This window comes from Phodopus roborovskii, unplaced genomic scaffold (assembly GCF_943737965.1).
Source record: "Phodopus roborovskii unplaced genomic scaffold, PHOROB, whole genome shotgun sequence".
NCBI classification, from domain to species: domain Eukaryota; kingdom Metazoa; phylum Chordata; class Mammalia; order Rodentia; family Cricetidae; genus Phodopus; species Phodopus roborovskii.
Window position 1 is genome coordinate 31,438,338 of NW_026125052.1, and position 27,552 is coordinate 31,465,889.

At 45.9% G+C, this 27,552-nt stretch overlaps 1 protein-coding gene across 1 annotated transcript in view; it reads left to right on the forward strand.

Annotated features, from left to right (window-relative positions):
- Positions 1 to 27,552, forward strand: part of Tnrc6c (trinucleotide repeat containing adaptor 6C) — a 108,536-nt gene that overhangs the window by 33,088 nt on the left and 47,896 nt on the right. The window contains exons 2-4 of the mRNA XM_051181604.1: positions 8,689 to 8,788; positions 9,890 to 9,911; positions 22,479 to 22,805. Of these exons, the coding sequence (XP_051037561.1) occupies positions 8,726 to 8,788; positions 9,890 to 9,911; positions 22,479 to 22,805 (412 nt within the window). The 5' untranslated portion in view covers positions 8,689 to 8,725. The remainder of the gene's footprint in view (positions 1 to 8,688; positions 8,789 to 9,889; positions 9,912 to 22,478; positions 22,806 to 27,552) is intronic.

Genomic DNA, 27,552 nt, shown 5'->3' on the forward strand with positions numbered 1-27,552 from the left:
TCAGTGCAACAGGTGCAGGCAGGGTGGACATCTCATAACAGCTAGGTGTAGTGTCTCTAAGGAGGAAGAAGCAGGCTATTTGTGGTGTCAGTTTAAGGCTAGCCTAGTCTCCATAGCAAGTTCCCAGCTAGCCTGGCTTACATATGAGTTTCTATCTATAAAATAAAAATTAAAAATAAATAAATGAAATTCTAGGACTGTGAAGCTGGCTGTGTGTGTGTGTGTGTGTGTGTGTGTGTGTGTGTGTGTGTGTGTGTGTGTTGGGGGGGAGGGGTGGAGCCTGCCTGTAATTCCAGTACAGGAGGTAGCAACAGAAAATTAGTGGAGCTAGGGCAACCTGGATAGCTAGACTAGCCAAACCAGTGAGCTCCAGGTTCAGTACAGAAAATGGAGAAATTGAGGACAACCCCTTCATCAGCCTCAGCCTCTAGAAGCATGCATGCATGCATGAGCACACATGTACCTGTACACCTACACACAGAGATATGAGCGTACCCACACACAAACATTTTAAAACACTGACTTACTCTCTATTTAATCAGTACTTGCTAGCTTTTTTTACAAAACTGTCCCATAGGTCCAGAAACTTTCCAAATTCAAGTTTATAATATTATTAACCCCACAAGAGAGATAGTAACTTACTAATTGTTACTTGGTCATTATCAGAAAAGAATGTATGCTTATGAGAGATTTTGTCCTTTATAAGCTTTAGCTGAAATTATATGGAGGAGGAGGAATCTTTAAATGGTTCTAGGTTTTTCTTGGCACCATAGTGACAGGAGAGAGGCCTACCCACCAGGATACCAACAGCCCAGAAATCAGAGGAAGCCTTTTTGGGGGTGGGGTGGGGGACGTTTCAAGACAGGGTTTCTCTGTGACTTTGGAAGCTGTCCTGGAACTCGCTGTTGTAGACCAGACTGGCCTCCTCGAAAGAGGAAGCTATTTTAAAGCTCAGAGCACACAGTCTCCTTGGCTGTCCTGCAGCCCACACCTCAGGCCCCCCAGATGTGCCCTGTGCCACCCTGACTGCCAGGCAGAGAGCGGTGCTGTTGATGGTGAGTCCTTGAGTGTGTGGGGGGACCTGCAAAGCTATTGGCCGGAAGTGTGAGTTACATGAATCAGTCCCTCCCTCTTCAGTCTGTTGTCTCCCTGAACTAGTAGCATGTTTTTCATCGACGTGTCCTTCTTGTGATACTGGGTTAGTGAACATGCAAATTGGTCCTGAGATTTTAGTCTCTTAAGGAAGGCAAGTAATGACAGCAGCTTGGAAGTACATGGAAGAGTCAGGAAACAAATTTCAGTGAGGATCAAGAACAGACACAGTAGAAATAGGATAGGATGGGAAGTTAGAGCCAGGGTACAGGAGAGTCTGGGACAACTCCAGCAATGGGCAGTTCTGGATGGCTGGGGTCTTGTATCTAATGCTAAATCAAATGTGTGGTAACCAGGAGGAAAGAGTGTGATTGGCATTTGAGGCTGCTCTAGCAAACAGCCAGCACCTTGACTGGTCTTTCTAAGAGTCCACAATGAAGTAAATCTATTCATGTACACAAAGCTCCTCGGTTAGAAGGGAAATGTGATTTTGTAGGAAACAGACAGCTTTCCTATCTGCAGCTGGAAAAGAGCAGGTTTTACATCTGCAAAGCAATGACAAGGTGTTGTGGGAACAAAGCATTCAAGGAAGTAGACAGTTTAGATGATGATGATTGTGATTGTTGTTCTTAGTAGTAGTGGTGGTGGTGGTGGTGGTGTCGTCTGTGATCTGTGACAGGGTTTCTCTGTGTAGCTCTGGCTGTCCTGGAACTTGCTCTATATACCAAGCTGGCCTTGAACTCACAGAGATCCTCCTGCCTCTGCCTCCCAAGTGCTGGGACTACAGGTGTGTGCCACTACCACCCAGCTCTAAATTTTTAAGTATCCATAGATTTGGAGGACCTAGGAAAGCCAAAAATGCATACGTGTGCACACACACACATGCACTCAAAATGGTAGAAAATAACTTGGGGGGGGTTGAGACAGGGTTCCCTGTGTAACTAACTTGTTTTGTGTAGACAAGGCTGGCCTCAGACTCACAGTCTGTCTCCCAAGTGCTGGGATTAATGGTAAGGGCCACCACCTCCCGTATTAAAAAATACCTTCTGAAAAAAGGAAAATTACACATGGTCAATCCAAGACTGACCAAGAGGTTTGGTGTGCTCTTTTAAAAACTGGAGGATGGTCATTGTGGTGTGTGCTTGTATTCCCCAGCATGTAGGAGGCTGAGGGAGAGTAATGGAAAGATTGATTTCTGCTTGAGTTATACAATGAGATCCATCCTCAAAAAGATGAAGAAGAGAAGCAAAGGAAGATACTTTGACTAAGCCAGCACAGAGCATGGTAGCTCGTGCCTGTAATTCCAGCACCTGGGATGCTGAGACAGGAAGACTGCAAGTTCCAGGCCGGCCGAAGCTGTGAACAAGACCGTACTTACCTCAGTAGCCAAGGTCTTGCTTAGCTTGCCAGGACCTGGATTTTGTTCGTTTTGGGTTTTGTTTTGTTTTGTTTGGGACAGGTTCTCATAATGTAGTTCTGGTTGTCTGGAACTCACTGTGCAGACCAGGCTGTCTTTGAACTCACATAAATCCTCCTGCCTCTGCCTCTGCCCCTGCCAGGATTAAACTACTACTCCTAGTTTAGGACCTAGATTCTTATCTGCAGCACCAGACACATACACACAACACACACAAGAAACAAAGCACTGACAACAAATTTACCTGGCTTAAAAACATCCGGCTACCAAATGCTAAGCATGAATAGTGAGCACAAAGACCACTGAAGATGCATATTCATGAAGTTTCACAACTCTAGAGTAAGAGACTCATATGTATCTGCAGGAAAAAAAAAAAAAAAAAAAGCATGTGGCCCAAAAGGGATTTTATGTCCAGTGGCTGTGCTGAGATGCGGCAGCATGGTGCCTTCAAATCAGTTCTTAACCTGACATGTTGAACCCATCGGGCCACCAGTCTCACAGACATGAAGCATGCACAGTTTCTAGAGATTCACCTCTACATATCCTTTCCTTCTTCTTTTTTGACCCCTTTATTTTTGTGTGTATAGGTGTTTTGCCTGTATGTATGTCCATGCCCCATGTGCATACAGTAAACACAGAGGCCAGAAGAAGGTGTCAGAGTCTCTGCGATTGGAGCGATAGGCAGTTATGAGTTAGTGCGGGAATCAAACCTGGGTCGTTGCAAGAACAGTCAGTGCTCTTAACTGCTGGGCCATCTCTCCAGTCTCCTTTCTCCCCCTCCTGAGACAGGATGGGCCCCACTGTGTAGCTCTGGCTGTCCTGAAACTCTCTATAGATCAGGTTGGCCTGGAACTCACAGAGAACCGCCTGCCTCTGTCTCCCGAGTGCTGGGATTCAAGGGCGCACACCATGCTGGCTTACATGCACCTCTTCTTAAAGGACACTTTTATTTTCCAGCAAGATGAGGGAGCAGTTACACAAGGGCGAATCAGGAATGCCTGAGTTAAAACATTGAACTGAACAGCACTGGATAGGTAAGGATGCCAGTGGTTCCCTGTGCGCGGTCTGTGTCCTCTTCCTACCTTGTCAGTTTGAATTAGATCAAAATGAGTGATTCACGGGCTCAAGATAGAGCTTAGCAGCTAAGAGGACTTATTCTTGGAGAGGACCTGGGTTCATTTCCCAGCACCACATGGTGGCTCACATATATCTGTAACTCCAGTTCCAGAGGATCAGATGCACCTCTTCTGACCTTAGCTCATGCATACACACGGTGCAAATACATACATGTAAGCAAAACACTCACATAGAATAAATACAAAGTTAAATGCGAAAAGTTAACTAGTATGATACTGGAAACAAGCATGAATGCCAGTAGCCTAAAAGAGCGTCTCAACATTGCTGAAACCATAGGATTAGAATCACAGCTGAGTAAGTGAGTTAGTATGGTCAGACCCACAAAGAAGGGAAGTAGAGGCTGGGGGGGGGTGCACAGGGTTTCTGTTTTGAAAGGGGAAGCATGCTAATTACATGACATTGAGGAGAATAACACTACTAGGCTATGACACTTATTTGGAAAGCAAATTAACATGCAAGTCTTTTACGCTAATGTTATGCATTAGGCTTGGAGTTATTTTAAAGTGTCGCACGTGAGCCCTGCATCTGTATCACTCTTATGCTACTCCTCCTTCTAACTTCTCCCATACTCCCTCTCTCCCAAACTTACAGCCTCATCCTTAGTTATTATTGTCACGTACATGTTCATATATGTGTGTGGATTCTTAGATAAATACATACATGTATATGCAATCTACTGAGTCCTTTTAGCGTTGCTTGTTTGAACTTACGTTGGGATTGGACAACCTACGTGGGAGCTTGTCCCTGAAGAAAACTGACTCTCCCTCTCTTAGCAGCTCCTCATCTAGGGTAGGACCTGTCCGTGTTGGCATTTCAGCTGGTGTGTTGGTCTTGTTCAGGTTATCATGTTGTTGAGAGTTCACGGGTGCGTTTCCCTGTCATGTCTAAGCAATGCTATCTACACGCGGGTGCCGTGGTCTCCTTCCTTTCCCAGCCTTGCTGCCCCCTTCCATGATGTTTCCAGAGCTTTGGGGGGGCATGGCATTGCAGGCATATCCGTTGGAACTGGGCACCGCACAGTCAGTTGCTCTTTGTATTTTGGCCAGTTGTGTATCATTGTACTAATCTGCATCTTTCACAAAAACAAGATTCTGTGATAAGAGTGAGAGCTGTGCTAGCCAGGCTTGATGGATTGCACAGACAGACCTAAGGTGTATGTATGTTAAAATGCTTAAAAGGGAGAACTGCACCATACACTTCTGCAGAAGTTTTAACTTTTTTAAACTGATGTACCTGTCATGTCAGTTCTAGTAAGGACTGCTCCCAGCTGAATGGAGTTAGATAGAAAGCTCTAGAAATATCAGCACTTGAGAGACAAATGTACCTAAATTACCATTTGAAGGTCATTGTTAGCTACAGAGACAGTTAGTTCAATGCCAGCCTGGATTCACGAGGCCCTATTTTTTTGTCTGTCTGTTTTAAAAGGCAGGGTTTTAAATTCTAGGTGAGAGGAGATGTGTAAAATACAAACAAATATAAGAAGAATAAAAGAGCAGCAATTAAAAACTGCAAACAGAGGCTAGAGGCATGACTGATCAGTTAGGATCATCAGCTGCTCTTCCAGAGGACCCAGGGTTAACTCCCAGCACCCACATGTCATGACAGCTCACCACTGTCTGTAACTCCAGCTCCAGGGGATCTGACACCTCCACACAGACGTACATGCAGGCAAAACACCAGTGCACATAAAATGAAAACAATAAATCATTTAAAAAAACCCAAAACCATTTAAAAAAAAAAAAACCCTTTCGAGACAGCAGCTGAGCATGGTGGAACACACCCTTAATCCCAGGAGTTGGGAGGCAGAAGCAGATGGATCTCCATGAGTTCAGGCTGCTCTGAACTACAGAGTTTGTTCAAGCCAGCCAGGGGGACAACACAGTGAGAGAGACCCTGCCTCAGGAGGGGAGAAAAGGGTCCACAAGAAGTACAACAGTGACCTCCGTGTGTTACATGGGCACATTCACGTGTTTGATGAAACAGCAGAGCCAGGCCATAGGGTAAAAGGTCCAACCCTGCTTCTGGGTTTGAAAACTCACCAAAATTTACAGGTCCGTGAGCCTGAAATCCCAGCAGTCCCCGCTCTGGAAATTTCCACCGTGGAAAACGAGAAACACACGCACGCGCATGCGCACACACACACGCACGCGCACACACACACACACAGAGCAGTTTCCTTCTGCTTCTCTCCTGAGCAGCGCCCTCTTGCATGACTTGTGGTACTCCTTGGCTCCTGATGGTCAGGATGCCTTTTCTTTATCCTCCAGAGGTGGGGAAGCCTTCCCCCTCAGAGTTGTAGCATGCACATAGGCCCCATCCACCATTACCAAAACCACAGGAAAACGAGCCCCATATTCACTGGAATGCATCATTAAGTAACAAAGAAGAGAGGGAATGTTAAGTACATCTCATTTAGTATTTTTAAAAAAGAAGTACATGGGCTGGAGAGACGATGGCGCTCAACCATTAAAGGCTAGGCTCACAACCAAAAATAAAAAGAGACACATGAAGATTTTTTTGGTTTGGTTCAGTGTTTTTTGTTTGTTTTTAGGCTGGGCTCAATTTCAGGATACCCTTGCTTCCTGGGATTTGCAGGTGAACCCATGCTCTGCCACGGCACCATGCCCCCCTCCCCTGTCCCACAAAGAGCTCTCCTGGTACCAGGTAACTTCGAGTACACATTGATTGCGTCTAAGATGACTGCAGCTTACACGCAAGGAACAGTCTTTACTTTCACCTTTGTAGGATGTATGTTTGCCATGGGCATGTACTACATTACAAAATAAAAATGTCAGTAGGTGTTGACTTTTTATGACTAAAAAAAATAGCAGCTGTACAGTAGGAGTAAGAGATGAAGGTACTTTGCCATGTACATATGAGCAGTCAAACAAAGGCCTTAATGGCTTTAATTTGCAGAAGTCACTTTACTCCTCCTTCTGTGGAATACCTCTGTAACACAGAGCCCCTGCCTACCCTTTGTTACCTTTCCTCTCTGAAGATAAATTTAAGGGTCTCAGTGTGCTGTAGATTAAGACAGCCTGACTGTAAGAGCAGACAGGCACAGTTGACATGGTTTTAATTTTCTTCCTAGATGTGTAACTGAAGCTGTGTGGTTGGAGCACACCTGGTCACACTCAGGCCACTTCTACCTAGAATGCTGTGCACACAAACGGCTCAATGTGTACACACCTTCACCATGAAAACATTCCTGGGGAGTTTCTCTAGGTTCATGAATAGTCATTTTCCAAAGCTGATAATGTGCAGAGATTCTTAGTCCTCTGGGAGCTTTACATATGCTGATGGCAGAGTTCTGTCCACAAAGATCCCGGCCACATGTCCTGCACCGCCGTGGGTTTGTCGTTTTTAAGCTTCCCAAGTTAACTCTGACTGGAAACCAAAGACTGAGGAATCATTGCTTTGATGAAAGAATATTCACAGATAACCCCACCATATCAATTTAAGTTGGTTTTATTATGATAGTATTTTGTCATGAGCAATCTGCCTCTAGGTTGAAATTCCGTTCATATGTAGTTGCATATAAATAATGCATTGGTAAGTTCGAAAATGCAAAGTTATTAAATATAAAGCAACATCTATGCATGGGTAGACAGTGCTTAGCCGAGGCTTTGGGGCACATTATTTGCCCTATATATCTGTTAAGTATGCCTGCCCACCTGTATTAGTCCAGTAGAAACCTTACAGGGTTACCCCAGCACTCAGGAGGCAGGCAGAAGGGGGGGGGGGTGTCTCTGAGTATGTATAGTGAATTAATTTCAGGGTCGAATGGTGAGCCCCCTTCTCAAACAACAACAAAGAATTAACTATAGAAAGCGGTGTGGCCCCCTAAACTGAAGAGCTGCCTTAGCAGGGAGTCCTCACATGCTGGCACATGCGCTGAGCAGTGGACAGGTTCACTGAGCTGATCAGCAGGAAGCCCTTCTTAGACCTAAGCCTGTCACAACCAGCTGCCCTCAGCCAGGTGCTTGCTCATGTGTTGGAAAGTAGCCTTGGGTGTGTTGATGGCCAGGTGTGTGGATTGGGGATCTGTGCAGCAGGCTTGGAGCCCAGTGTTTCTTTGAGAGTGCCACTGATTTGGAGACCCGTGGGAGACAGATGGCTAGGTGGCTAGTAGCAGGAGGCCTGGAATAAGATCAGTGTTGGGAGTGACACTGGGTGGGATGCTGGACCGCCAGAGCTGCTAGGTTGCCAATGCTATGCCTGGGTCTGTAGCCATCATCAGGGGCTTCATACCCACACGCTGACCCTATAGTACACCGCATCAGGGGTCAGGAGAGCCCTTCATCCTATAGTTCCCCCTAATGAGAAGGCCCCTCATGTCTCTGACTGAATGAAGTAAGACCAGAGCCTGTGGTTGTTGGAGAACATGGAGCTGTCAGGCAATAGTTAGTGACCTCTTGGGCTAGCTAGACTCATGAGCTCAGCAGCCCAGTGGCTAAGCTGCTGTGACCTTTTAAAGCAGAGTACCCCCATGCTGTGTGTCTTGTAGTAGCTCTTCAGCTGAACAGGGCTCTGTGTAAAAAATAATCCTTTTGTCAGACAAACATGAAATTAAGTTTACACGGGATTCACCTCCAAAAGCCTGGTTTGTGGGGCGGGATAGAAACCACAAATGGGCACAGTGATGATAGTCTGGAAACAACACTAGTCTGGTGGGTTGTACCTCATACAATGCGCAGCACTGGCGTGGTTCTCCACAGGTGTGGAGCAAACAAATGAGACAGCCGAGACACTGTAGCCCTGGGTGAACCTCCATTTCTGACATCCTCTCGGCAGCTCCTTCCTATGAATGTCTCGCTCAAGACCTCTCATGGACAAGCAAGCAAGCACATGTCTACATTCAGCCCTTCCCACACCGCTTGGTTGGTCTTGAACTTACCCTGTGGGCCAGTCATGGTCCTCCTGCCTCACCTTCCCAAATAGCCAGGGTTGTAGTCCTGTTCCACCCGGTCCAGTTGCTCTTGCATTTTTTAATCGGATTTAAATTAGTCATCGTGCTAATACACTTTTTCAATATTTAATAGGGTAAAAGAACAGGAAACACAAGAAGAGGAGCGTTTGATGGAAGAAAAGAAAAAGAAAAAGCAGGAAGACAAGAAAAAGAAGGAAGGTGCTCAGAAAAAGGTTTGCTAGAATTCCTTCCTCCACGCCCTTGCAGACATGTGTGCCACATCTGTGTTACCATAGCTAGCTGTCTCATGACCGTGTGTGATTCTGTGTGAAATCATAACGCCAAGTCTGTGATTAGTAAATAATGCACATTAGCTAGAGAAGTGAGTTTAGGGTGCATCTGCAAAATGTCTTTTCTAAAGGGCCAGACATGCCAGAGTCTTGTTTCCAGGGGCTGTGTAGTTGATGTGTCAAGAATGTCCATGCCTTCTTCTGAGAGTGGACTGTGTCCAGCCCAGAGCAGCCCCATCGAAACATCAGGAAGGGGCATGACACTGGCAGCATTAGAAAAGCAAGAGATATTATTTGCAGCCTTGGCAAATGTTCATTATAAATCTTACTTATAAGCAGTTGTGTAAACTAGTCTAAAGAGATGACTCAATAGTTCAGCACCTTTGCTGCTTTTCCAGAGGACCCAAGTTCAGTCCTAGCACCCACATTGCAACTCCAGCTCCAGGGGAGTCAGCCCCCTCTTCTGGACCTTTGGGCGCACAGCGTGCGCGCGCGCACGCGCACACACACACACACACACACGCACGCACACACACACACACCCCTGCTTTTAGAATTCTTTAAACCTTATAGTCATATTTCTGTTTCATTGCATGTAAACCAAATTATACAACCCATCTCATCTTTGCTTTCACCTAAGAAATGTGCCTTGTGGTTTGAAGTATCCCTTCTAGAATGTGGCAGATAGGGAGCGCCATAAAAACTCTTTTTGCCTGTAACTTAACACTGTCATGTAATCACAGCATGTAGACAAGTATTGATTTTTCTCAGTAGTAAATTATCTGAATGAAAGATGGATGTGCTTTTAAAATTTTAAGAATTAAAAGTCTTAGTCCAAACACTTGGGAGACAAAGGCAGGCGGATCTCTCTAAGTTTGAGGCAAGCCTTGTGTACAGAATGAGTTCCAGTATAGTTAAGGCTCCATGTCTTAAAGAAACTAAAAGAACAAAACCTAAAACAATCAAAAGTCTGCTTATGAACTTTCATCAATTGTGTACATTCCACACAATCCTTTCTAAAGCATTTTTGATTTTTTTTTCCAGGCTGCTGATCAAAAAACCAAAGGTAAGTTGTTTATTTGTTTTTAATATACATTTTAGGAGGGGCATACTTTTTATAGCAGTACCAAACTTTGCAGTGAGGTGACTTTTGTAAAATTTACTTTATGGATATTTTCACCTGCGTGTGTGTCTGTGCACAGAGTGTGTGCAGTGCACACAGCCCACCCAGAAGAGGGCCGTGGAGCCTCTAGAGCTGGAATTAAGATGGTTGTGAGCCACCAGGTGGATGTTGGGAATTGAAGCCAGGTCCTCTGCAAGAGTGTCAGGCGCTGTTAAACACTAAGCCCCAGAAGGTGACCTTAAAACAAAGCATCTAAGTCTGTCTTTGATTCTACCTTTATTATGCATTATGAAGCTCTTCATTTATGACTGGTTTTATATACTACATTTCATTGTCATTAGGTTAATATGAAACTGCCTAAAAAAATGTTATCTGTGTTTTAAACAACACTTTAAATTTCCTTTTAGTTTAATTCCCACCAAATAAAGATTGAACTCAGGAAGGTGATTCATTTGGGATGAGACCCAGAGAAGCCTACATTTCTTAAGGCTTGGGATTTCTTGCTGTCAGATGTCCCCTTGCAGACATGGTCTATTTCTTTCTTAGTGATGTGTGAGAGGCTCTTTCCATAGCTTGCTTGCCAGTCTGTCTGTAACAGGGTTGCTGGAAACACGCTCAGATCACACTGGGTGTACTGGAGATTCAGAGTGAGCTCCGGCTCTCAACTTCACACTCAACAGTAGGGATGCGCGTGGGTCACAGAGACCAACTCTGTTCCCTCCGTGACAGGATACTTCTTGAAGCTTCAGGTATTGCGTTTTTAAAATGAGAAATGTGTTGGTTTTTTTTTTTTTTTTTTTTTTTTTTTTTTTTTTTCGCCTTATACCGTTGAGTGTCACTGATGTTCAGGAAAGGGTTGCTGTACTTCACCGTTGCCTTGGACACGGCCGAACCTGCAGATGCTGGCGTTACAAGGGCTTAACAAGAGTCCTCAGTTGCAGTCTACACGAATACTTTATTTGTGGCTGGCATCTGGCAGTTGTCAGGTTAAAATTATGTGATATCACACTTGAACTTTGTAATTGAACAGGACTTATGAGTTGTTGGTTTTGTTATAGTAGAGGCGTAACCCGGGGCTGTCAGTCCTTACACCTTGATACTAGAATCATGTCTAGAGATGAGTCAGCTCGTATTTACATGGCTGTTAGAAGCAGCAGGGTACAAGGGCCTGTCTGCTCTGTCAGAATCTTTTCAAAGGGTCCAAAAGGACTGGCTGTGGCTGTATTTGAGTTTATGATTTCAAATAAACAAAAACAGCAGAACCCTTTCTACATCATTCTTCCGCCCACCCCCTGTTAAATGAGCCGTTTTCACAATCTGTTTCCATTGTAATTTATTGTTTACTTCCCAACAGTGACTGCTCACCCTGCATGGGTGGGATTCCTGCTCTGGTTACTGTGCTGTCAAGCACCTGACTGCTTCTGTGTTCTCTCTCCTGAGTGGCTGGTTCTGTGGGAACACTCTGTCAGTGACTACAACTGTTCTTTGGTGGATTTGTCCTAACAACAGACGTTAATGTCCTTATAAACAGAACAAGCTAAAGTACTTGTACATAATTTTTTTAATTAATTATTTCTATTTTATATGTATGAGTATATTGCCTGCATGTTTGTATGTGTACCATATTGTTTGCCCGGCACTCATGGAACCAGAAGAGGGTGCTAAATCCCTTGGAATTGGAGAGCGGTTAGGAGCTGCCACATGGGTGCTGGGAACTGACCCTGGTCCTGTGCAGGAGCAGCCAGTGCTCTTACTCACCGAGTCACCCCTCCAGCCCAGATTGTTTACACTTTCCTCAGTGTAAACAGATCCCGTCAGAGTCAGCTGCTGTGAGGTGGCACTTTTGCCTAGGCACTGGTGTTAGATGGGACATGGCCTGGTTTAGTGATAACATTTGTGCACACATAAGACAGGTTTGCTTTTATTACCTGCCAGTGCTCTGTTTCCCCTCTCAGGCCTAGCAGTGCATAGGGGATGCGTCTCCATGTTCTGTCCTTCCTGCCCAGAGCCCTCAGCTACTGCCTGTGTGCTAGGCCAGTTCAGGGTCCTGGCTTAGTGACTCTCTTTGTTGCTGCTATTGTCACCAGGCTGGTAATCCAAAGCTACAGAGTTCATTACAAAGCAAAGTCTGGGATCACAGCAGACCCTTGTGCCTGTACACACACACGTGTGTGTGTGTGTGTGTGTGTGTGTGTGTGTGTGTGTGTGTGTGCATGGCTGGAAAAGAGAATGTGCCATCCCCCGGGGCAGGACTCACTGACAGTTGTGAGCTGCCATGTGGTGACAGGAATCGAACTTTGGTCCTCTTTAACCACCAAGCCATCTCTCCAGCACCTGGCTATTCTTTTCAAGTCCTGGCTTTTGATTTCTTTGTAGGAGTCTTATTCTTGTTTTAAAGAGCAGGGCAAGTAGATAAGTTGTAGAAGAAGCAGCGTTTCTCTGGCATCCTGCCCTTAACTTGTACCAGAGGAACCCTGTTTTCTCTGTAGACAGCAGATACTGCTGCTCCTCTCTGGAGCTCTGCTTGGCCTCTGTCCTTAAGTCAGCTCTACATTAGTGCCTTCCTGAGTGCAAGGGTTAGCCTTGGCTACAGGACAGAGACCTTGCCTAAAGGGTGAGGGGAGATCCCAATAGCTCAGTTGGTGAAGTGCTTGTTAAACCAACACCATATAAAAAACTGGGTGAGGTGGCATTTGCCTGCACGCCATCTCTGGGGAGTTAAGATAGGAAAATCCCTGGGACTCTCTGGGCTCCTTCTGCCAGTTGATGAGCTCCAAGTTCATTGAGAGACCCTGTCTCAAAAACTAGATAAAGAATGATAGAAGATGACACCTGATGTCAGTTTCTGGCTTCTCTGCATTCACATGCACACCCAAGCATGTGTGTGCAAACACGCGCACGCGCGCGCGCACACACACACACACACACACACACACACACACACACACAGTGAACAAAAAATCCTAAGAGAAACTTCTACATCCTAAGCGATTTCCCAGTTAATGCTTATTAGCCATCCTTTACATCTCATTATGTATTCATATAAACACAGAGAATTCAGTGCTTTCCACAGTTCATACTCCTCTTATGCCCAAACACAAAGCCATTTAAAAACCATCCTGCCAGCCAGGCAGTGGTGGCGCATGCCTTTAATCCCAGCACTCTGAAGGCAGATGAATCTCTGTGAGTTTCAGGCCAGCCTGGTCTACAGGGTGAGTTCCAGGACACAGAGAAACCTTGTCTGAACAGAAAAGGAAAAGAGAGCTTCCTGGCAGCCTGTTGAAAGAATCACTCTGCTAAGTTCTCCTGCACATTATCTGTGCATTAGTGACTAAAGAAGAGCAGCTAAACACCCAAGCCTCCTGACTCAGTGAGGTGGGACCCTCAGTGATCCTGACACTGGGGAAATGGGCCTGCCTTGTTCTGTAACTGGTGTCCAAATAGCAATCTCTTTATTTTAGGTCCTGCCTTAATTTAGGTATAGACAACGGAAGCTTTATATGTGAACTTTGTGAGCCTGTTGTTTTCTGGGGCTTTGTCATTGATTTAGGAGGTAGAGGGCAGAATTAACCACAGTAACATGGTACTGTTCATAAATGATTGATTTAGCTTGATTTTTTTTTTTTAATGTTCATGAAATAAATAAGTTTTCCTATAAAATGTTAGAAGTTAGTTACAGCATCTATGAAAGCAAGTGTTTGGTCATGAGGAGATGACAGGGCTCCTGAGTTAAGATCTTAGTGGTGTAGGTGTGGGGCTGACGTGTGTTCACTTTGTACTGCTGGTTCCCAGAGAACATTTTCTACATTTTGTTGTCAGTGTAACCATCTGAAACCATATTCTGCTGAGCCTTGCCTGGGTTAAGGTTTCAGAGTCACAGAAACACACAAGCTTGTTATAGCAGTGTGAATGAAGGATTCTGAGAACCTGCGTTTCATCCTGACTTTATGGTGTAGAGATGAAAAGATCGAGAACTCACGGTCCACGTTCACCAGTGGGTGGCACTTCTGTGTAACTGAGGCAGCCATGGCTGCTGTCCAGTCCTCTGAACACAGTAACCACCAACTAGTCTTGATAAAACATCAGATCTGTGTTTTCCTGAGCTAGACAATGAAGCAAAATGGCCAAAAGTCTCAGACCTACACTCATTTCTTCCTAAGCTAGGAAGGGTTTGTTTGGAGGATGTGGGTGTCTTCTATCTTCTAAAGGCAGAAGCTAACAGTCTGTTCACTGGGCCCAGCACTGCATTTTACTTTTTGTGACACTTTATTTGCCTGTCTGTGAGTTAACTAAAATCTTGGAGTTGAAGGCTCCTTCAGGATCTCCCAGCTCCCATAGTGCTGAGTGAGGAAATGCCATCCCAAGGAGTTAAATGCTTTGTGACAGCTCATGAGTAGCAGAGTTAGAACCTTGGTCTCTATTTGTCAATTGCATATTGTTTTTGCTACCACACAACTGGAAACACAGTCTGTGTATCTGTTAGCTGTGTAACTGCTGACAGTTGGAAGGAACTTAGGTGCTTTTATAGTTTTCAAACAAGACTGAAAAAATTTATTATGTGAAGGATCTTTAGGGACCATCTCAAGGCTTTGCGTGTTAGATTTTTCTTTGTTTGCCTCTGTTGTATGTTTAAGGGAATTTTTACAATTCTACTCTGCAGCCCAAGGGGGAGAGATAATAATAATAATAATAATTTCCCCATAGGAACAAAGGAAAGAGTGTTAAGACTTAGGGGTGTTTGTCAAATCATAGACAGTTTTTAAAGATAAAAACACACTGGTAAACCCAAAGTCTGGTCAAGGACATGGACATTTTAAAGAAAGTCAGCAAAGCCGCATGGCCTCAGATTGAGCAGGTGACACTTAACCCTGGTCCCTGTGTGCGTGTGTTCAGCTTCTGTGGGCCTGAAGGTAGGACATCTCTACACTGGGTCTGACTGGCTGCGGAGACTTTAACCATTTAAAGGCGGTCTCCCACATGAGAAATTACAGTTCTTAATTCTAAAAGGGAGCTGGAACTGACGTCTGCTTTAATGAGAAAGAATTTGAGAATATGCTAGCCCTGTTTGGCCTCTTTTAGAGAGAGGGGGGGAGAGAGAGAGTTAACTTTATTGAGTTATAATGGAGACGCAGTACATTGCAGATATTTAAAGAGAACAGTTTGCTTCATATTGGAACAGATGCCCCTGTGAAACTGTCACTTCCATCAAAATGACACTAAGCAGTTCCTAAGAGTGTCTCTGTCCCTTTCCCCCCCATTTCTCCTGTCTCCTCCTTGGCCATCTGTCCCTGAGCAGACACTGACCTGCTTCTGCCATAGAATTAATTTTCAACCATAATACACAATAAATGGGATCATATGCTCAGCAGAATTCTTGGGGATTCATTCATGTTGTGTGTGTCACTTGGTTATTCCTTACTTGCTGGTTAGTGTTTCATTGTGCAGGCATACCAGCAGTTTGCATATCCATTCACCTGGGAAGTTGAAGGTTTTTTTCTGTTCTTCAGCTTTTTTTTTGGAGACAAGGTTTGTCTGTGTAGCTGTGTAGACCATGCTGGCCTCAAATTCACAGAGATCTGCCTGCCTCTGCTTCCCAAGTGCTTGTTCTTCAGCTTTTATGAGCATTTATGTCTTGTATATAGTTGGATTTTCTTGAATAAACACATGGAAAAGAATAATTATATTACCCTTTTTTTAAGAGGCCACAAACTGTTTTCCAAAGTAACTGTACTGTTTCACAGTCCCACATTCCACCAGCACGTGTTTGGCCCGTCTTATGATTCCTAATAACGAGTGCTACTTATCTCAGGTAAGGTTCCTATTGCTGTGATCAAATGCCATGACCAAAAATCAAGTCAGGGAGGAAAGGGTGTAACAAGAGGTTCTTTGTCCCAGCTGGTCCCACTGCCCTTCAGCCCCAAATGAACACACAGACGCTATATTAGTTATAAAACTGTTGGCAGGGGGCTAGGGCTTCTTATTGTCTAGCTCTGTCTTAATTATTAACCCATAACTACTAATCTGTGTGTTTCCATGTGGTCTTGGCTTGCCGGAGAATGCCCAAATCTGTTAACTCTTTTGGCAGCTGGCTGGCTTTCTCTGCCTACCTTTCCCAGAATCGCCCTCTCTCCTAGTCCCAACTATCTTCCTGTCTTATTGGCCAACAGTGTTTTTACTCATCAACTGGTAAGAGAAACATATATACAGAAGGACATTCCCATCAAAAGGGTTTCTTTGGCTCACACTTCCACATCACTGTTCATTAGTGGAGGAAGTCAGGACAGGAGCCCAACCAGGAGGCATGGAGGATGCTGCTCACTGGCTTGCTCCCCATGGCTTGCTCAGCCTGCTCTCTGATAGAACCCGAGACCACCAGCCCAGGAATGGCCCCACCCACAATAGACTGGGTCCCCATCAATCACTAATGAGAACACACCCTACATACAGTCTTCCGGAGTCATTTTAACATTGAGGCTCCTTCCTCTCAGGTGACTTTAGCTTGTCAAGGTGACATAACCCAGCCAGCACAGTGTTAACAGTGTTTCATGTCCTTGTCTGTGATCAGTGTGTCTTCCTTGAGGAGTGTCTGTTTCCATCAGCTGCCTGCCTTTATTTTACTTAGTTACTTGTGATTCTCAGCTGGCCCTTGAGCATCACAGAGAGGCTCCGCACTGTATCCTGTTTGCCTGACATCTCTGCCGTTGTTGTCCTCTTTCTGGATGTGCAGTGACTTGATTACTTTGAAAGATGATGGCATTCTTGCACGGTGCAAGCTTGCATTAGTCACATTTGGCTGCTGGAATTGACTACTTAGGTTATTAGCTAACTAACAGTAAAGACCTATTGGATGTTCTAGGTAAGTTTCGTGTTCTCACAAACATTTTAGTAGAGCGATGGATACATAAGCAAGTGAATTTAATAAAATTTCTGGATACTGTGATTTACTCACGTCACAGTTTGTATCTGAAAAGATTCTATAGTCACTTATCTTTTCATTAAGTATTTCTGTCACTTTAAGGACTGGAAGATTATCAGCTTATAAAAATAAATGAGAAAAGCTGAGCGGTGGTAATGCACACTTTTAATCCCAGCACTCAGGAGGCAGAGGCAGGCAGAGCTCTGGGAGTTTGAGGCCAGCCTGGTGTATAGATCGAGTTCCAGGGCAGCCAAAGATATACAGAGAAACCCTGTCTCAAAAAAACAAACAACAACAACAACAAAAAAAAAAAACAAAATGAAAGTGAGGTGTGGTGATGCGCACATTTAATCCCAGGTCCCCCCCCCCCCCTGCCCCTCTCTCTCTCTGTATTTCAAGGTCAGCCTGGTCCACATACTGAGTTTTAGGACAGCCAAGGCTCAGAGAGGAGGGGTAAAAAAACAAAAATGAGCACACTGTGCTTGTGGGCCTGGGTGTCTTACAGAGGATGGACAAAGGTCCCAGCCATCTACTCCATGTGTCTTTGCTAACTGCAGTCCCTGCTGTCCAACACAGTGCCGTGGTTGGATGATGAGCAGGTCAGGGAACCGGAGGTAGCTGGGGAGTTGTGGGAGGGATCTGAGCAGCGCTGAACAGAGAACTAAAGGGTGACTGAGAGGTAATAAGCCCGGATGAGAGAGGGGAAATAAGCTTTGCCTGAGTCTGGGGGTAGGTCATTTTCTAGAACTAAACAGAAGGTTGGCATGACACTCAGGGGCTAGCAGAGGGGAGAGTGTGAGCAAGCTGCTGGCCTTGTCAAGGCCTTGCCTTCCCCCTCTCCAGCTGCTTTGGCTGTGTCAGTGATTTGACACGGGCTCCCTCTTCTGGCAGATTACAGTTTTATATTTTCTAGGAAAGGGTCCGAGATTTTAGCTTTTTTCATACGCTCTACCAGTTTATTAAAGATAGTGTGCACAGCCCTACAGGCAGTGTGTTCAGTGTATCTGTGTCTGAGAAGAACAAGCCTCTTTCTGAGATGGAGGAGCCTAGCTTGTCCCAGAACTCAAATGCTTGAGGGTGACCGTGAAAAGGAGAGGCAAGGGACCTGTGCGGGCGTCCTTGGCTGTCTGCCCAGTGTGCTGCCTTTAGTGGAAATGGGCATGGGCAAGAGATGAGAAAGGCCAGTAGCCATTTAGCTTTAACAGGACGGTTTCCAACCTTACCTTCTTTTGAATGAAATTACTGTTAGTAGCTACTATTAAAATAACTTTACTTTTAGCATTAATGTTATCTAGTGTACTGTATTGAGAGTAGCACTTAATTTAATTTTGATACCATTTCAGAGTAACTGGTAACGCATTGGGAAAGAATATATCCAAACATTGTTTCTCATGTCTACTGGACCACACCCATAACCCCCTAGCCCTCTAGCTGCCACATCCTACACCCCAGGCCAACATTGGATATAAATGCATGAATGAGCACCTCTTCCTCAGAAGACCTAGGTAGTTAGGGCTTGGGTTTTAAAGAGTGGCAGCAGTCTGTGCACACTACATTGAACCCTGTGCAGCCTTGTCACTTAGGGAGGAATGCCTTGACGGCAGGTGCCATCCTGTCTCTGAGGCCACAGCAGTTTGTGGAAGCTGGGAGCCAGCTGAGGGTCAGACCCAAGCCCAGAAGGACAACAGCAAAGCAGAGGGAAGGCTGGAAGCACATGAAGGCCCGAGCGTGAGCATGGGATGTGGCCGCGGCTGGAGAGGCCGCGCAGCAGCATGGTGAGGACCAGGGCTCAGTTAGCCAGGGCTGAGGCACAGCTGGTGTTTGTGCTCTTAGAGATGCTGAGACTGCTGGCAGTTTGTTTGTTAAGGGTTCCCAAGTCACTGCAGCCTAGTCTGTGGGACTCAAGGGCTGCTTGGCGGGGTGTGACTGTGCTGCTGAGCTCCCTAATGGCAAACCAAAATGTACTTCTTAGAAAGTCGTTTTCCGAGACCTGTTGCCAGCAGGTATCACCCTCACTTAAGACGTGACCTGCTTAGTACACGGCGGAACTGAAATTTCTAGCTTGCAGAAAGTTCTTTTATGACTGGTTTTTGTAATGTGTCCCTAGATTCATTCCCCTGAAGAAGAGGATGGCAGAATGGTCTTGACTTCCTGTTTCTAGGGGTAGGAATAGAATCAGAAATTGAGATCTGAAAAGAGCATGTAGCCACTTGTGGCTAACACTTTTAGAGAGACGAAAAATATTGGCTTAAATCCGAGAAGGCTTATCAGCACACGAAGGAGAGGCCCCTCAGAGCAGCTGGCCCCTCGCCCTGCTCAGAACTGCTGCCTGGCCACCTCACTCCTCACTGCTTTGCTCATCCAGGCTTCTCTTATTTGGGTCCCAGGTGACCAACTCGAGGTGTTAGCACTTGAGGCAGCTGGAATCAATCCATGAAAATTAACACATAGACCAAGCACTGAGCATGCTCACTTTACTCTACAGGACCCTCACTCAGTCTTTTCTCCAGTGAAACATACAATAAGACACTCTTTCGTTGGTGAGACAATACGCTAGTACCCAGGTGCGGAATGCAGAGTTTTAAGTGAAACCTGTCACCTGGAGCAGCCTGTGACCTCTCACAACTGCTAGGCTCTTGTTCTCTGTTTCTGTTTCAACCTTTAAGAAAACAAATCGTCTAACAGAAACATACTGTGAGGGGCTGCTGGCTGGTTGGTTGGAGACATGGTCTCATGTAGCCTTACACTTTGCTGTGTAGCTGAGATCACTTTGAACCCCTGACCCCTTGGCTGAGATGATAGTCCCGGCCACCACACCTGGTCTTGAGGGTGGACCCTGTCTTATACGCACAGCATACCTCAGCACATGTAGCACTCAGTAGCTACCCCCCCCCCCAATTTGGTTCATTTGGGTAAGAAGCCATGGGTTGTGTGTCAGTGCTGTCCTATAGAAAGAGATACTTGGCTCATCCCCAGGGACTTGTTGCTCCTCTCTTGGATATCTTCATTTGGAAGGGAAATAAATGACTTCCAAGTGGCCCTGTCCAGCTGAAGATAAAGCAGGACTCAGGACTGGACTGGGGTTGCATTATGGCTTCAAAGAGGGATGGGGTAGTCCAGGGCAGGACCGAGAACAAGAGTTTGAAGTCTGTGGGTGTGAAAGACCCAAAGAGTGTAAGGGATGGACAGTTCCTCCTGACTAGCCTGGTGAGCGTGGCTCTCTTGTGACTGGAGCTCGCTCACTGCTGGGATGGAGAGAAGGAACTGTGTGTAGAGAGGAGCTGACGCCTCTGGGGTGTGGCATTTCCTGTGCCTGTCTCCATTCAGGGTCACCTCCCCTTTCCCTTCTGTGGTGATGAACTCTTCCCAGCAAAGGATGGTGGCGTGTGTGTGTTCATATTTATTCATAATCATATGCTCTGGGCAATGTGCAGGAGGCGTGGAGATGCATGGCTGCAGTCCTATCCTGGGGGACTTTGTGTCCAGTAGTCTAATAGAACAGATAGTCTCTGCTCCTGTCAGGAAACAGCACACTTGTCCTGTGAAGGGCTGGATGGTAACTGGCGGAGTTGGGAGACAACTGGTCTCTCATGCATTCTTTGGTTTCTTCCTCCATCCGTCAAAGCTGTGAGAAGCTCCCTTACTTTCTGCCGGTCTCTGTCCCCACTGGTAGCAGTTATCAAGGGGAAGGGGAGGCTTCCTGGATGTCAGGCACACTCAGTGTACCAGACAAGCAGCACAGGAGGACTGACTGTTTTGTATTCAAAGGTCTTAGAATTGGAGACTTAAGACTGAAAATAAAGTGGCCGTTTCTCAGCATTTGCTTACTTAATGTGAGTTCCTTTTTCCGTGATGGGTTCAACAATAACAAAACTAACAAAACGTAGCCCTGAGTCCATTCTTTGGTCTAGTTGTTAGTTAGTGGGCATCGCACAGAACGTGGTGGGTGTGCATGCCACAGTCGCACATGGAGCTCGGGATTTTGTGGGATCCTTTTTCTCCTCCTACCTACCTTTACATGGGCTCCAGGAATTGAACTCATGTCGCCAGGTTTATATGACAAGTACCTTTACCTGATGAGCTGTCTTCCTGGCTCCTTTGGTCTTTTGTAAATAATAATAATAATAATAATAGTGTAGTAGGAAGAGACCTGGACTGACGGTTTAGTTTCTAGCTCTGATTCAGTGGCTGTGTTGTCGTGGGCTTAGTCAAGTCATCCTTGTGGCTTGGGGAGTAGGAAGGCAGACTCAGGAAGACAGGAGTAGCTCTCACTGGTGACCACAGGAGAGGGTTTTTGGTCCTGAAGACTGAAGTGAAAACAGAGAACACAGAGTCAGAATGTGGCGTTGGATTGAGGCACCAAGAAGGCATTATCATTTTGCACAGTGCGGCAAAAAAAAAAAAAAAAAAAAAAAAAAAAAAACCCACACTAGAGAGGAAGGCAAGGCAGGGAGAGATGGGAAGTAAGGAGTAGGAAGAGGTAGCTTACACAGACTCTCCAAGCAAGACATGTGACTTCACAGAGGCTTTCCTGATAGGCACAAGTGACAGAGATGGGAAGGCCCCGAGGGCACTGACAGCGAGCGTAGTGGTTACAGCAGAGCCCACACGGCAGGCAGGCCAGAACTCAGGCTAACTGGAGCTGCTGATAAAAGGAAGGGAACCCTGCTTATAGACCCCCATGTTGTCTTACCGTAGCTGTGCCTCAGAAGGGCTTACTTGTACCTAAGACAGGCATCTGAAGTGGCTGGAGAGACTTGTCAACCCACATTCCATTCCCAGCACCCACACCGTGATGCACAACTGCCTGTAACTCCAGTTCCAGGGGCTCTGGCGCCCTCTTCTGGCTTCATGAGCACCAGGCAGGCACATGCAGCACATGAGACAAAATACTGCAGCACATAAAGATACCTGAAATTCTTTCCTTCCTCCCTCCTTCCCTACCTCTCCTTACCCTGCCTCTCTCTTTTCCTTCCGGGGTGTGTGTGTGTGTGTGTGTGTGTGTGTGTGTGTGTGTGTGTGTGTGTGTGTGTGTGTGTCTGAAGAGACAGCCATGGTGCTGGGACTGAACTCTTAAATTTTTGGTTGTGAGCCTAGCCATCTCTCCAGCCCTATACCTGGAATTGTTTCTTAACTCATTTATACAAAGCTTTTATTCAGACACAAAAGGAAAGACATTCACTAATTAAGTAGCGGTAAATTTTCCATCTATATATTCTGGATAATTATTCAAGATGAAGGTGGGTAGGGGGTCTGAGTATTCCAGGCCAGATGTTTTGCACCGGACACAAAATGTCTTTTTTATTGACATGTTTGCTAGTGTTGGTAAAGCAGGGCCACCTGTGCCCTTGTCAGCAGGTGTGCAGCAGAGCCCAGCAGGGTTGCAGGTATGGTTTGCATCACTCTGGTATTGCATTGCTAGCATCAGAAGTCACGTGGATGCTTGTACCTCCATTCACACAGGTGTGGGACTTACACGTGCACTAAACAAGAACAGTGTGTCCTTGGGAGCTGTGTTTGTTTACTTGAGTTTTATTTTATTTAGAGGTTACTAAAGCTTTGGGTCATTTTTTTTTCCCTTTGGGTCTTTTCAGTGCCAGAACTTACTAAGACCTGTCCGAACCAGCCCCAGCCTGCCGGTACCGGTACCGGCACTTCCACCAGCACTGTCTGTAGCAGCAGCAATGGCAAACGTGCATCTGCCTGCGGCCAGCAGCCCGCTGCATCCCGTTACCTGCCTCGGGAGGTGCCGCCACGCTTTCGCCAGCAAGAACAGAAGCAGCTGTTAAAGAGAGGCCAGCCATTGCCTACCGGGACTCTGACCAGTGTGAGCCCCGCACAGGCTCCTGGACCTGCAGGAGCAAGTCCTCCTCCCCTCCCTGGAGCTGGGACACAGCAGCATCCCAGCAAACTCCAGCCAGGTAAACAGTGTGGGATATCTCCTTCTTCAGGGCTAGGGGTGGGACCAGGGCCTGGCTCCTTACAAGGCAGATGCTTGGCTACGTACTGCTCCCCAGTGCTGAAGCTTTCCATCTATGTGCCTGTGGTCTCCACTGCTCAGCCTGAGGCGAGAGGACCTTTTGTGTTCCAGAGTTTGAGACTAGCCTGGGCAACATAGTGAGACACACACACACACACACAAACTGGGATTGGAATGTAAAAAATAAATTAAAAAAAAAGGGGGGGGACAGGTATAGCTCTGTGAATTCAAGGCCAGCCTGGTCTATGTAACAAGTTCCAGCCAGGCATACATAGTGGAACCTAGCCTCAAAATAATAATAACTGTTATTATTACATCTGAATATTTGTAATGCTTAATAATATGATGTGGCAATGAAACTTAGTCAGGTTTAGAACAGAAGCAGACTTATTACCAGTTAAAGCTCTGTATTCTAGCGTCAGGCTTATGACAGCGAGTTCTGTGCTTGCAGAATCATGTGCACTTTAGTTGTTTTTACTCTTTTGGCTCTACTCTTGGGGGCTCCCACCCCATTCTGGGATAAATACACACAGAGAGACTTATTCTTCTTTATGAACGCCTGACCTTCACTTGGCTTGTTTCTAGCCAGCTTTTTAAAAATTATTCCATCTACTTTTTGCCTCTGGACTTGTACCTTTCACTGTCTCTGTATAACTTTTCTTATTCCGTGTCTGGCTGGGTGGCCCCTTCTCTCGCTCCTCCATCTTCAATGTTCTCTTCCCAGATTTCTCCTATTTATTCTTTCTACGTGCCAGCCCTGCCTAGCCTTTCTCCTGCCTAGCTATTGGCTGTTCAGCTCTTTATTAGACCAATCAGATGGTTTAGACAGGCAAAGTAACACAACTTCACAGAGTTAAACAAATGCAACATAAAAGAATGCAACACCTCTTTGCATCATTAAAGACAAATGTTCCACAGCATGAGTGATCACATCTTCCACTAATATTTTACAACATGCAGTTTACACATAACTTTGTAGGTGACTTCCCTCATGGAAGCTGAGCTTTCATATATAAGTGTGCCCAGTGACAAGTGACAGAAGCCTAGAGATGCCCTCAAAGTGTTCAGGAAGACACTGAGGGGAGACCACCCTAGCTGGAGTCGTGGGTATAGAGAAGACAGGCCTACAAAACTGAAGACGGGCCACAAGCCATGACCTGGTTAGGGTGCGCTCTGTGCGAGTCTGTGGAGTCTGTGGACTGGGAAAAGAGCGCATTTAAGCAACTTGGAGGGAGCTGCCCTGCCCTGGTCAGATAAAGAGGCACACCGAGAGGTGCTCACAGAGGCTTGCTTTCCCTTCAGACTCTGCTCTACAGGGGTTCAGGCTCACTCCAGCTTGAAGCACATGAGAACTTTTTTCTTTTTGAGGGGCGGGGGTTGGAGTAGGTGGGTTTCAAGACAGAGTTTCTTTGTGTAACAGACCTGTAGAACTCGATCTGTAGTCCAGGCTGACCTCGAACTGAGTGATCCGCCTACCTCTGCCTCTTGTCTCCCAAGTGCTAGAAATTAAAGGTGTGCACTACGCTACCACCACCAGGGTGAGAACTTTTTTGTTTTAAAAAAAAAAAAAATTTTTCAAACCTTTCTTCCTTCTGCCTTTAGGCAGAACAGTTTATTGTATTTGTGTTTACTTTGCACATTAATAAGCAGAGACTCTGACTAGAATGTGGCAGTGTCTACTTCTTAGACCCTTTTTGGATTGAGACAAGAAAGTAATTAAGAACTAGGACTCATGCCAGTTTACTTATGGACATGGCTTAGAATATTACAGTGCTGGTCTGCAGGTGTGGAGGGCTCGTGTAGAGGAGGGCAAGGAGGGGTGTCCAGCAGGGGTGGGTGGGGAGATGCCGGTACATCTGCCTTCAGCCAGTAGGTGAAATGCTATTGCTCTTTATGCTGGCTTTCAGAAAGAAGAAAGAGGGGTGGGGACGGCTCTGGTGCTGACTGTCATTGAGCCCTGAAGTAGAATGCCTTTGACACTTGAGAGAATTTAAAGGGGAAGGAAGATCGGTTTAGTGTCAGCTACAATTAAATCGTCAAAGCTTAAAGAACCCGTCCACGGATGCCTCCACTTCTGCTAGAAGGGGGTAAGATGGGCCAGTTTTCTGGTGCCAAAAACATCTCCAAGTCCCTTCCAGGCTGGCACAGTCGGCGCCTGCAGGTAGCTTGAGCCAGGCTGCTGGGAGCAAGCTGACAGTTGCACAAGAAGTGGCTGTCATGTTGCAATCAGAGCCCAGATGCCAGAGGCTACTCTGCTAGAGAGGGCAGCTCCTGGGAGGTGGGCTGTACTGTCTGCAGGTATCTCTTCAAGCCCTAAAGCAGGAGAGACAGGACAGGCCCAGAGCCTGGAGCAGCTGCTTTTCCCCAACTGGGGTGTGTGTGGGTTCCAGCTCGTGGTGGCAGCTCTTGGCTACAGTTGGCATTGGAGAACCTGGGAAAGCTGCACCATCTACCCTGCTACCCTGGCACCGGTCAGGCACAGCCTTCCTACATCATTTCCTTACTGTCTGTTTGTCTTCTCAACCTTGAGAGGTCATCTCTTTTACAGAAACACCATTTTGGACACCATTGATTACAGCAATTTTTTGTTTTGTTCCACCTTACTGATTGCCTAGGCTTGTAGCAACTGACAGGTGAGATGTGGGAGGTTCCGCCCCTTGATGGAATTTGGAACACAAAGCACTTTGACCCTCAGGTTTTTACATGAAATGTAAAGCTTGTATGTGCTAGAGGGGGAGGGTCTTGAGAGCTGGAGACAGTTGTGACATTTGCCCTGTCCCCAAAAACTAGGTAGCAAGGAATCTGTGCTCTCGGTAAATATTAAGGAACACACACTATCAACCCTTGGAACCACCAGGGACTGACGGCTCTCTGCAATCTGTGGGTTATTGCTTTGTGAGTCAGTTGAACAGCGAATGCCTGTCAGTGTGGTTGCAGATTCCAGCACTGGGCACGCTGTCCTCACTTCCCTCACTAATTAAAACTTTGCTTATTGCCTCTTTGGGAGGTGTATATTAACTCCTTTGCCTAGAAAATTCTATCCTCATCTGGTCACATTTGGATATTTAAAAAGCAAGAGGGAAGCCTCTCCCTTCCTGCTAGTATTTAATCCTTTTTTCCTTAATCACTTAAGACAGGTTGCTTAGATTTTCTTATAGAGACACCTATTTATAGAACATAAGCCGTTTAAACACAAGGAGAAAAGAGAATTTAGCGTTACACTTGAACCACATTTATCTTTTCTTCTTTCAGGGGAGTTGTGTGGAGATAGCAGGAGAGCCTTGTTGTGAAGTGTGTGTTTTGGTTCCTCACTAATTAGGTCCCAGACTTCAGCTAGTCACCCATCTCCCTCACCTGTCCCTTCCTTCTCTTGTAAGATGGACTTGGTTTGTTTGTGAGATTCACTTAAGCTGGTGTATGTTGGAGTCTTCAGAGTGCTGGTCGGTGTGTGAGGTCTAAAGAAGTAAAGATTCTCACTTGCCAGCTCTCAGACCTGCCGCACCTTGGAATGGTAGATTTTAGCCTTTGCAGTGCCGTGTGGGGCTGGAGAGATGGTCCCAGCTTGTCTGCAGTAGACACCAGTTTCCAAAGAAGTGAAGGGATGGACTTGCTAGAGAGAGCAAGCTGGGTAGTGCACACTTGTTTTTTCCATGTCCTTTCCAGAGGCGCCTGCAGAATAAAGTGTGTTACAGTGTGTCTTCCCACCTCAGGTAGCTTAATGAAGAAAGTCCCCCACAGGTGTGTGTGTGTGTTTGTACCTACCTGCTTGGGTTTTAGTTAATTCCACAAGCGCTTGACAACCAAGGATCGCCACCACAAGTACACCCCTTGTCAACTTAATACATAGTCATATCTCAGCCATCATTGTGCCCGGCGTGATGTAACTGTTCCATGTGCAGTCACATTATACAATTAACCAGGCCATAATTACACCTAACGTGATATAGCTCTCCCTTGTACAACCACAAATGCATTAAAAATGTTAGGGAAGGTGGCAATGTCCCTTGAAGAACATTCTTATTTTTTAAAATATTTTGTGTGCGTTGGTGTTTTGCCTGCATGTATGTCTGTGTGAGGGTGTCAGTCACCATGTGGGTGCTGGGAATTGAGCCCGAGTCCTCTGGCAGAACAGCCAGTGCTAGCGCTCTTAACCAGTGAGCCATCTCTCCAGCACCAGAACATCTTTTAGAAATCTTTAATATGATAATCGCTGATACTCTCTTAATTGATGTTACATTACATCAATTGAGGAAAGGGCCAGGCGGTGTTAGCTCACACCTTTAATTAATCCCAGCACTTGGAAGGCAGAGGCAGACGGATCTCTGAGACTGAGGCCAGCCTGGTCTACAGAGCGAGTTCCAGGCCAGCCAGGGCTATTACACAGAGAAACCCTGCCTCAAAAAAAGACAGAGAGAGAGAGAGAGAGAGAGAGAGAGAGAGAGAGAGAGAGAGAGATTGAGGAAAAGATACACATTTTTTTTTTTAAAACACATTCTTAACAAAATATGACATGTTTGGTTTGGTTTGGCTTGGCTTGGCTTGGCTTGTTTTTCGAGACAAGGTTTCCCTGTGTAACTTTGGAGCCTGTCCTGGAGTTCACTCTGTAGACCAGGCTGGCCTGTGCCTCTCCAGTGCTGGGATTAATAGTATGCACCACACCACCTGGTTGGTCACATGGCCTTACCTGG